Raw genomic sequence first — 11,803 nt, 5'->3', positions numbered from 1 at the left:
ATCCCTCACAATTGTCATGATGGACAATATTGTTATCATATCACCATGCAATCCACGTCACCAATGCTTTGCTTGTGTAGGGAAAGTTTTACTAGCTTACACTCTTCAAGATAGAACTCGGTTTAGATTGATCCTCCCACTGCACCAAACCTTTTTGCTTTGTTTTCAATAAGCCAAAATATTTGTGGTTCATGTCTAGCATTGAACACTCTAAATCCTATGTGAGATACCAGTAAGTCCTCGAGAATTCCTCACAATTGTCATGATGGACAATATTATTATCATATCCTAATTTTGCTTGAGCTTTCTCATGTGGAAAGTTAAGTGTACCTTGTCACATCATAGACTAAATTCTAAGAATTTATTTCAAGTTTTAATACATGCCTTGCTAATTCCCTCCTTCCCATACCTTTTCTCTCTTCTATGCCTATCACATTCTTTTTTCAACTAGAGAAATTTAACCCTATCACCTTCATGTTCTATGCTGCCCATTCCATCCCATCTATTCAATCCTCTCCAAAATTCAATAGAGTAAGACAAAAAAAAATCTTGTTGAGGAACCTAATTTGGCAAATATCCACATTTGTGTACATTCACGCATTTGATAGATTGTCAAAAGATTTTAGACCATAGAAGGGCATATCCACATCCATAAGAAGGGAATTTGATTCTAGATATAATTTACACCTTGACCTTCAATGATGCAAGTATGACCCTTACTATTCAATGTCACAAGTATGACTAAATTTTCAACACCTCCCTACACATATGATCTATCTTTGTCTACTAGACAAAGCTATTTCATAATATCTTTTACTTTTTCTTGATGTACTACACTATTACAAACAAGCCAAGGAATATTATCATGCTTACACATTCTGCATACTTTTCCATGTGGAGACTATTAGATTGTGAGCAAAATGATTAAGATATGATACTTGTCTAGTCCTTCCATCCAACATATGGTAAAACCACCACAAAGCTTGTAGGAGCAATAGCTCGACATAGCCTTCCACATGTATGAAGTTATTATAACATAACTATTTTTTCCCTACAAGTATTTCTCTTATACTTGTGTTCATTATTACCTTCTAAAAATGCCATGTTTTCTTTTATGAGATGCATCTTTCCAAGAAGCAACTTAATATAGATAAACAAGGAAAGTCCATCGTATATATGCATGCTACCTACTACAAATATATTTAACCATATACATTTCCAATATTTACATTTGTTGGGTACAAGGTTTTGTGATATCTTGTTGCTATCATCTTGGATGGTTACAAAGTATAAAATTCCTACACTAGTACCATTATGCATGGAGTGTGCACATTAAACTAGTTTGGAAAATTGTAGCTCTAAAGGGGCATGCTTTTTTTTGTGTGGAGAACATAAGAGTATGAGCAAGAGATGGCACTTGTTTGGGATATATTATAAACTTTATTGCCTATCCTTTCAAAATGTCACTTATTCAAATCCTTGTGAAGGTGATAGAATTGGCCATTCCAATCTCTTTTAACATTGAGAGGTTTGTTGACCATCTTTGCAGATCACATGCTGATAAGAGGTGACTTTGATTGATGGATGATGGTATCATCTAGTGAAATTTTTCTTAAATACACATGTGCATAGATATTTTGCAACAGTGATGATCCGCTCTTTTTTTAAAAAAAGTATTAATCTATTGCAGACTAAAATTGGAAGGGATTTTCAACCACATTAACCAAACATTTCTATGCAAGGAAGTCTATGTAACTAGCTAAATATTATGACTTACAAGTTCGTGGACCTTGTTCTCTCTTTTGATCTTCAAGAAAAAAGAGAGCATAAGGAGGCACCACCTAGTTTTTTCCTCCAAATTACTTAGATGCTATTCGCGAGGCCTTTATTAAAATGCTTTTATGATTAAAGCAAAGAGTGCTGCAAGTACAAGACTATTTGGGGGGTGTCGATATGAGGCAATGGTGACTTTCCGTTGGATGGAATGATCAAAATAAGAATTGAGAATGAGTTAAATGAAGAGAGGGTGATGATAAAAAGGAGAAACGTTGGTGCTCGACATTAAAACCTATCGGGGAAGGAGAGACAGAGAGAGAGGGGAGGGGGGCAGAGCAATTTCTGTCGAGCTATCATCATCCTCGAAATGGAAAAAATGAGTGGCATCACGGCACGCCTTGTGGCGATGAGTTGGAAGGCAGGGCAAACCGCCTGATGACCGACAGGTGCCAGTCAGTGAGCAGCTTTTGCCCTGCAGGGAGGTGATAAATCGAAAAAGGCCAGCGTAGCAGGCCTACTACGTATGCGGCTGGCGGCCAACGGTAGCGTTGACAGTGATGGGGCTGGTCACGCGATGCGCACCCCCGTCGTCGGTCCACGTCAGATACCCGAAGACGTACGTCCCGGCCTGCGCTTGCGACGAGCCGCTCGGCCGCAGGTGCACCTGAAAGCTCTTCCTCTCGCCCAAAGCCGAGAACGCCAGGGTGGATGGGACCACCTCCACGTGGACCCCGGGCGGGGGCGCCACGGAGGCGCGGTAGGTGGGGCCCCCGCCGACGTAGGTGACGGTTCGCGCCACGGTGGCGGGGCCTGCCAGGCGGGACAGTGTGATGGAGGGGTAGTTGAGGTCGGAGACGGGTGGGGGGCGGGCGGGGCAGGCGAAGGAAGGGTCGCGGGTGAGGTTGGCCAGGGCGGAGCGGTTGTAGCGGAGGCTGCAAAGGAAGAGGCCGTAGTCGGAGGCTGTCGTGTCGTAGACTAGGCCGGGGTCGGCGGCCCGGTTGGGGCTGACGTGGCCGGCGCCGTAGTTGAAAGGGGAGGCCTTGAGGGAGGAACCGTTGACGATGGGGCGCAAGGAGTTGTCGTGACGAGAGGCTGGCCGCACAGATAACGTCACGTCTCAAGTATTGAAACCATATATACAATACCACGTCTCAATTATTGAAACCAGGCACATAATACCGGATAAAGAAACAGCACGCATAAGGGATGCATCATGCAACACTAGAGGCGTATATAGAAATGACAAAACCTGTTGTCATGACGGCGGATTTGATGGCCGCTGGGGTCCACGAGGGGTGGAGGGCCCGGAGGAGGGCCACCACGCCGGCCGCGTGCGGGCAGGACATGGAGGTGCCCGATATCACGTTATATCTCACCACCCTGTGGTCGTCGTCGTCCGCCGTCGGCGCGGACGCCTGCGTCCAGGCTGCCAGTATGTTGAGCCCCGGTGCCGTGATATCTGGCTGCCCACCACACACACACATATAATGTGAGAGATGAAAGTCACGATTCACATCCGATTCTTAATCGCTCTTGTAAAGCAGTCGTTGCTCTCTTTGACATTTGCTCATTCCATTATCTCCTCGTCGAGCTTTCTCATTATCGTCAAACATGTCATTATTCACATGTAACTTGTACGCATTTCAATGTGTTGCTCTCTTTGACATTTGCTCATTCCATTCTCTCCTCGTCGGGCTTTCTCATTCTCGTCAACGAAGTCATTATTCACACGTAACTTGTAAGCATTTCAATGTGTTTCTCGGAACTAAGGATCTCATACCATAAAACCTTACATGACAAGAGCTGCCTATTCCTTCCTCAACGACAGGCGAGATAGAATAAGCTAAAAACTATGGAAATGCAATTTCATAAACTTTTATGTAATACCTTTAAGATGTCGGGTGTTAAGCTGTTAGGACCTTGAGAAGAAAACGATGCCATCTGAGGGGCAGGCTTAGCATCAAGTACAGTTCTGGGGTAACCAATATATGCAGTGGCAGACGACCTGAAAAAGAGCACAATGGTGGGAAGTATTCAGGTATTATACAGACTCAATTAATAATCAATGATAACTTAAGAATGTTGATTTCTACGTTGCCCAAAATAAGCAATCAAAGAAACAAATGTCAAGATCAAACCATAGAAAGTCATTCATAACAGTCGTTAGGCCAGGAACAACCCAAACTTGAGAACTAAATTGAGATAAAATAAAAACAAAAAGAAATAAAATGTGCATGTATATGTACTGTGTGTGTTTTACAAGTTTGTAAATTATTTGCATGTGTTTTATGTGTACACGACAGGGAGAGCAAATGTTCAATTTACCCCTATAAATTGTGGCAATGGATGAGACAATCTAGTATTCATGGCAGAACCCTTTAAGTGTCAAGGGTTACTAAGAAGTTCATCAAATTGCAACACGAGTTCTTATTCCTTGAGGTCCAGGCAAGAAGTTTGTCAAATCGTAACACATGAGTTCTTATTCCTTGAGGTCCAGGCAAGAAGTTTGTCAAATCGTAACACATGAGTTCTTATTCCTTGAGGTCCTTGAACTTGATAACATCACTAACACATGCCTAGCTAACATGATATAGCAATGGGGATTGTGGGTTTGAGAGTTTGGTAGCATTAATTTCATGAGCTCCTTGTCCAAGGGAGCCATCCCACACATACCTACCATATTGTATGGCAAGCGAGGAGCACAATGTTTGCCACGATGATCCTACAATGCTCTAGGCAATATCCTAGCCTCCTTGCACAAAGGGAGAAGAGAGAGAGAGAGAGAGAGAGAGAGAGTGCAAGCGAGCTTTAAATGGTTAGTGGAATGACTCTATCCCAATTTTGAGAAGGCCACATGGCATGACTGGTTGGAGTTTACGTAGTACCTCTATTTTTAAAAGTACTACATGTACTCTCCAAGTTCCCTTTAAATGTGCTGCCAAGTTATGGTTTATAACTTTAGTGAACTAACACCCAACCACATGGACTCAAAACATGCCATGTTAGACTTGTGCAACTCAATTGACTTGGGCTTGTACCAAACCGGGAAGTTGTAAGGACAATCTGAGAGAGAGAGTGTGTGTGTACGTTGGTACGTACATACATACCCTGATTGGTTGATGTAGGAGAGGAGCGACAGGGACTGGCCAGCGGTGAGATGGGTGGCTGGCAGGACGTGAGGGTCGGACACCACCTCCTCGGCGTCCGAAGGCTGGTTGCACAGCACCAACCCCACCCCACCCGCCTCCTTCACCACGCTGCCCTTCTGCACGCGCGGGCTCACCCCCCGCTTGCACGCCACGATCTTCCCTCTCGCCTTCTCTGGGTCCAGCGATCCCGGGAAGCACAGCTCCCTGCACCATCATCATCATCATCATATGTCACTAATTTGTTCTCTCTCATTTATTAAACTTTTCCTCACCAAAGACAAAAAAGAGGCGCTAAATTTATTTCGCTTGTTGTCTAATTAATGAGAGTACCCACCCCGCCGTAGCGTTGGCACCTGCTGCTGTGACTTCGCTGCTAGCTACCAATGGGTACATCCCCTTGGGAAGCTTGAATTCTGAAAGGCTGGCTCCCTAACAATTTCATCAAGAAGAGAAGTATTAGAGGCATTTTGGAACGTTCAAATGTTTCTCTTTTTTAATTGGTTGGATGTCGATGACATCATGCGAATAAATAACACAACCCTTTCCCTGAGAGCCCGGGTGGTTCCGTCGGAGAAGTTCATGACGCTGACAGGAGTAATGCCAATGCATGTAGGGTTTCCCATCGTAGACAGTTGTTAAATAACACGAATTCATTGAGTATACTCTAGCTATGCGCACAACATAGCTTGTCTCTAATGGAAGGTGACATTAAAACCTTGCTTAGGGAGTTACGTTGGAGACGGAGGGAGAGAAAGAGAGAGAGACACACACACACACACACACACACACACACACAGGAGCCTCCAACGTAGCTCCTCCGTCTTCAATGACGCTGCGGAGAGAGACAGAGACAGACAGACAGACAGACAGTGAGGCGTTAAACGTGCTGATGGGTTTTGACACAATGCCGTTTCAAGCTCACAGTGTAATGCTTGTTGTTGCCAAGATAGGCCACGGCGGGGAACTGGCGGTCGATGCTGCTGGCGGCGATGGTGAAGATCCAGGGAGCTACGTTGGAAACGGAGGAGACGGCGGGACCGTCGTTGCCGGCGGAGCAGACGACGATGCGGCCCTGGGAGACGGCGTGGAGGCTACCGACGGCAATGGCGTCGGTGAAGTAGTCGGCGAGGGGCGGGCCCGACCCCAGCGACAGCGAGAACACGTCGACGCCATCGGCAATGGCGGCGTCGAAGGCGGCCATGATGTCGGCGTCGTAGCAGCCGCCAGGCCAGCAGACCTTGTAGGCGGCCAGCCTAGCCATGGGCGCCCCCCCTTTGGCCGTCCCGGTCGCGAACCCGAACTCGTTCGCCCCCTTCACGAAATTGCCCGCCGCCGTCGACGCCGTGTGACTGCCGTGCCCTTCCTTGTCTCGCGCTGACCGGAAATCCCCGGTCGCGGACTCATTCAGCGGCCCCCCGTTTCCCGCCTCGTATCCCTTGAGGAAGTAGCGCGCTCCGATGAGCTTCCTTATGTTTTCAAAAATTGCAAAAGCAAAAAAATTCAGAATTATTGCATCCTGCAAATTTAAGAATTTACTGAATTATTGCATCACGCGGTCACGGGCTTTCCTGCACATGTTCGACGACCTTATTGATTATCTCACGCGAGAGAGAGAGAGAGAGAGAGAGAAGGGGAGAAAACAAAGGGAAAAATCAAGATACTCGATATTAATTAAATGGCCGAGAGAGTCGACATGCAGCACAGTGATGTTTTAATGTCTGGCGTCAAGTAGGTACTATTTTCTACCTGTTGCAGTTGGCGGACGTGAAGTTCGAGCCACTCTCGCAGGTACCTTTCCACCTGGCCGGCACTGGTCCCAGCCCTGCGTCTCTGAAGCTCTCCGACTCGGGCCAAATGCCTGCATCCATCGCCGATTAGGCTAAGCTCCCAATCAGCCACGGTTAGACAAACTTAATGATGTGATTAAGCTCCTAATTCCATCCGACTAATGCATCGACAGCTATCGCATCATGACCAATTAGCCTCCTAACCAGCCACACATTAAATATGTTGAAGGCGTCGATAATCTATCCCGCCGTTCGACCTTGATAACTCACCTGTGTCAAACACCCCCACAATCACGTCCTTCCCGTATTCCGCCTTAGTCCATAAGGAATTTTTGGAAACTTCACCTGATGGCTTCTCAAGATCAAGGAATTCCCACGATCTCGTCGTGTGTAGACTATGGGCTCTATTGGGAAAAACTGAGATCACTTCTGGCATAGCTGCAAGCAGTACAGTCGAAAAGACCAGCTCATGAGAGAAATCCTGGCACATCACTGATGCGCTTGAGTAGCATCGTTCAAGTTCAACGATACACTTGCAAAGTACCATTACACAGCACATTGACCTCCGATGAGAAAGGTTTAGAAGTGTACAAGCAAGAGTGGATACATGGTAGGGATCAAGAATTGCGGCAAATCCATTGATGCTGTGCTTGTAGCTGTATAAAAGCGCCTCCCGAGCTGAATCTTCACTGATGCATGATGCCAAAAAGAGGCCATAGATGAGGAGGGAGTATACGTCCCTGATAAAGACAGCCAATAGCAGTACCAATACTGAGCTGAGGAGGAAGAAATCAAGTCACCTGCCGACGACCGAAGCGAGCAGCTGATGATGGCGAGCGTACACGCCCTCGGGCTCCATCTCGCCTGAATGGCTGCCCATGTACACAACATAAGACTGCTCCACAGCGAGTGGAGGGAAGAAATGAGAGCCTTCATAACTGAATAACTGCTTAAATCATCACATTAAGGAGGCCATAATTATAGTTACCTGACCGGCAGAAGCGGACCATGAAGAGATTGGAAGGAGAGAAGAAAAGAGGCAAAGAATCGCCAATCCAGGGAGCTGGGAAACCATGCTTGCAAGCTGAGAAGGGAGCAAGAGGAATCGGAGGGCCTACTGGAGGGACAAGCCGTAGGGAGATATGCAGGACATATAGGAGGATGATAATGATGGAGAGAGAGAGAGAGAGAGAGAGAGAGAGAGAGCTCCCACGAGCTGGAAGGACCCGGTGATTGGAGGACCAGGCTAGTGTTGGAGTGAGGGAGAAGAAAGGGAAGGAACCCTTTCGGCAAAAGAGAGCTGTGATAGAGAGGAGGGGGGGAGGGGGAGGGGTAGGGGCGGAGAGAGAGAGAGAGAGAGAGAGAGAGAGAGAGAGAGAGAGGAGGAGGAAGAGGATGATACAAGTCTTCAGCTCATATGATGATATTATACAAGTACCATAGGGAGGGTCAAGTGATTCTCAGCTTTTTTCACTAGTCTTTTCTTCTACTGCATGCATAATAATAATAATAAAATATTAATAATATCAGACAGATTTGTGCACATCACAGCAGCTGCTCCCACCACCGCCCAAAGCCAGCCAAACGCACCCCTACCTTTTTCTCCTCTCTCTTCTGTGCTGAGAGCAGCAGCAGCTGCTCCTCCCAGTTCCACCCACCCCCCCTTGCGCCGCAACATTTCTGGTGATTAGCCTGTCCACCAAACCCATGTGGGGCCTCCACCCATCTCGTGGACGGTCTCTTCCAGTATACCCTTTGTTTGACCCTCCAGCTTGGTCATGGGCACGGCACAGCATTACACCCTCGACCCTCGCGTATGAGCTTTCTCACTTTTTGTCAAGACAGGCTACAAAAGCTATATGAAAAGAAAGAGAAACAATCAGTCACAATAAGCTGTTTAAGAGTTGAAAGCTTAGTCACAATTTCAAAGGAGTTTTAAAGAGACAAAATGCTCACTTCAAAGCCTCCGCAAATGAGCAACTCTCACTAGTCACCAAGTAGGTCCTTGTGAGAAAAAGGAGAGTGTGATACATACCGAGATTTGGTGCACGCATGGTAGGTACTAACCATACAATGGCAGTTCTAAGATTGGTGGTCTAGCCATACTTGGCACATCTCCCAATTTAACCATCCCATGGTTCAGCCCCTTCATGGATAATCAATCAAGCTTGGGAGGTTCACTATATGTAAACCCTCCGTATCATGTCCGTATCATGTCCGCTCAAGGCCTATTTAAAAGAACCTTCCTTTACAAATTTTCTCAAAATAAAACACATTCTTTTCTATTCAATATATAAATTGCCCCTTCAAATGGTACCCTTTTGTATGTAAAATACATAAAACTCGCATTTAGAAAAATCCTTCTTTTGAACCCACGTGATATGCTTACATATTTATAGATGATGATTAACCTGTAGGCTAGCCCAAAAAAATTGACCCCACCTTTACCATCATTTGGCACACATGTTGTATATAGTGGCCATCACTAATCCAACACTATGATGCCCATGGGCTTTCTTTTTGAAATTGCCTACACAAGGACCCGCCATGCATATCGATCGTAGCATCGATGTACTACAAGTAACTATTCACCCGCCATGCATATCGATCGTAGCATCGATGTACTACAAGTAACTATTCACAGGTTAAGCACGAGATCTCCCCACGATGGTAATCGAGGAGACCCTAGTTTAATTGGGGTTTATTGCCATTTTAGTAAAGTGTTAATCATCAGGTTGCCATTGTGGCCCACTAATTCCTAATTTGCAAAGGGTTTGATCTCCCCATGTAATTGAGGAGAGCCCAATTGAACTGGGAGTTAGCTGCCACATTACTAAAGCAATCACCCAATTTCTCTTTTGGGCTCCTTGATTCATTATGTGCAACGGGTATCAAAGATGAGAGAATTATAGCAACGTCAACTTCTTTGTCTGTTTTGTAAATTTGGGTCTACATAGCCTTCACATTGGATTTTCTAGTAAGACCTCCTTTAGTAACTATAATTTAATGCAACCTCCTCTAAAGCATTTGCTATTGTTGTGCTTTCATCTTAGATACAAGGACCGAACAGACACTATTAGATGTTTTAATTCCTAAGGTCAAATAAATCAAGGATAGTTGGCTTTCATATGGTTTTGGATTCCAATAAACCCTTACTATCACGTGCATTTAAGGCCTAATTTAAAAATTCTTTATCTATAAATTTATCATAAAGAAAACATGTTGATTTCTATTCAGCTTGCAAATATATCCATTAAATCAAACTCCTTCTATATATTTTTAAAAAATCTAAAAATGTGATTGTTGAACCCACTTACATACTTACTAGTAACCCTTCAAGAGGTGAGGGACAATCTCAACCTCTTTTTTACACATACTACACATAACATTTTCCAATCCTGATCTTCAGAGCTTCTTCACCAATCTAAACAACCTAATTGAGGATGATAGAGGAGGGTGGATAGCTCACTTCAATGTTAGGGTTCGAAATGGGATGAAATCTGAGTGAGATCTAAAGTCTCATTAGGAATGGTTTTACTCAATATACCACTTCTCATTTAACTTGTAAGTGCGTCTTCTTTTCCAATTAGGAAAGTTAAAAAGGGGGGCAAAAGGGGTTTCCTCCTAATACAAAGCTCTATGATTTAAAGGGCCTCTAAATGAACTCTTTCTACATAGGCAAGATATCATAGATAAAGTGCTCAAAACTTCATATCCTTTGCTATCTCCATTATGATCAAGTAGCGTCTCAATAGGATCAATCTCATCTACATATTGCGAACAAGAGTAATATGAAATAGGCCAACGAAGTTATTTTCTTATTGCACTAGAAAGTAGGAGAGCTTTCAAAGTCCATCTCTATCCAAATAGACAAAGAAGTGTATAAATGATAAGTATAGTTGTGAGAAAATACCCCATAGAACTTATGGGTAGCTACCAAAATAGTGTGCATCTCATCCATAGAGCATGTAAAAGGTCCTATTTGTATGCTTGTAAGCTTGCAACATCCTTGGACCTTAGAAACATGTTTACGAAGGCTAACGACACTAGGTTTTTTCATGTGGGATCCAAGTTGCTTATTTTTGCAACAAGGTCAATTCATTACTCACTTTCAAATATAGCTTTATTTGGCATTGCTCAAGGGGACCAAACAACTAGGTCCTTGACTTAAGCATGAATAATATAGACTAAGCTTTTTGTTTTAATGTTTTTAGGCTAAACATCACAACTTTTGCTATGAGTCCTTACGTCTAATGCATTTTTTTGTGAGGCAACTATGTGAAGTACTATGCTATTATGGTTGTGACAAATTTGGACTTCCTTTAATGATCAAATACTAAGTGTAAAATTTTCTTTTATTGTGAAATTGATATTTGCTCCTTACTTTTGCTCCCACCACTTTGGGAATGAATTAGAGTGCATGTTATTTCTTTATTTATGTCTCATGAAACTTTGAAAGTAGCCATCTACATAGTACACACCACTTACATATTCATGACCGACATCTATGTCTCATGGAATGCATAAAGTAGTCATTTATACAAATTACATAGGTCATCATCAACATCTATGATATCTACTAGTAAGTTCGAAGGCTTCACTATATGTAAACCTATTACTAGCACGTGTATTCAAGGTCCAAATTAAAAATCCCTTATTTGTAAATTTCACATGAACTACAAGATATTGGCCCTATAGTGAGGCCTATAGCAAAACTTTTACTCTAGGAAAACAACATCCCTGTCATTGCTAAAAGTATTGTTGCTAGCATTGATTTTGGCATCAGTACAAAGCAATGTCAATAGCAAGGTCAATAGTGATGTTGCTATTAAAGATATCAATAGCAACAGTTGTAGAAAATTAGCAATGATAATAGCGACGGTTGTAAAGAAAAAAGGAAATGGTTGGCAGGGCTTTGTAGCTCTACAACGCAAAGCCTTACCACCCTTATTGGTATCCTTCGGCTAAGAAACATAGTAAAAATTTATTTTATGCGCATCGTTGTATGATATTGTGCATTTGTATGAATGCATCTAATCCATTTGCTATTGAAACATATATATAATAACACACTACTTGGTCTAGCATTAC

General features: G+C 43.7%; 1 protein-coding gene across 4 annotated transcripts; it reads right to left on the bottom strand.

Moving 5' to 3' along the window:
- Positions 1–1,742: 1,742 nt before the first annotated feature.
- Positions 1,743–8,051, bottom strand: LOC148020120 (subtilisin-like protease SBT5.4). 4 transcript variants are annotated; one of them, XM_087700401.1, is made up of 11 exons: positions 7,701–8,049; positions 7,513–7,607; positions 7,304–7,401; positions 7,058–7,150; positions 6,672–6,783; positions 5,848–6,391; positions 5,260–5,354; positions 4,884–5,129; positions 3,664–3,781; positions 3,026–3,239; positions 1,743–2,868 (listed from the first exon to the last, which is right to left on the bottom strand). In XM_087700401.1, the coding sequence occupies exons 1-11, from the start codon at positions 7,785–7,787 to the stop codon at positions 2,294–2,296; spliced, it is 2,277 nt and encodes a 758-aa protein (XP_087556527.1). In that variant the 5' UTR covers positions 7,788–8,049; the 3' UTR covers positions 1,743–2,293. The 4 variants fall into 4 exon arrangements, 3 of the variants coding, with proteins under 3 accessions (XP_087556527.1, XP_087556526.1, XP_087556528.1); XM_087700400.1 differs by having other exon boundaries at positions 1,744–2,868; positions 6,983–7,150; positions 7,701–8,047; XR_015694930.1 differs by having other exon boundaries at positions 2,733–2,868; positions 3,026–3,235; positions 6,983–7,150; positions 7,701–8,051.
- Positions 8,052–11,803: the final 3,752 nt, after the last annotated feature.

Source organism: Lygodium microphyllum, chromosome 19 (genome assembly GCF_053477565.2).
Source record: "Lygodium microphyllum isolate KBCC chromosome 19, Lygodium_microphyllum_v1.1.10, whole genome shotgun sequence".
NCBI lineage: Eukaryota > Viridiplantae > Streptophyta > Polypodiopsida > Schizaeales > Lygodiaceae > Lygodium > Lygodium microphyllum.
Note: the sequence above shows the minus strand (reverse complement) of the source record. Positions and strands in the feature narration are given on the sequence as shown.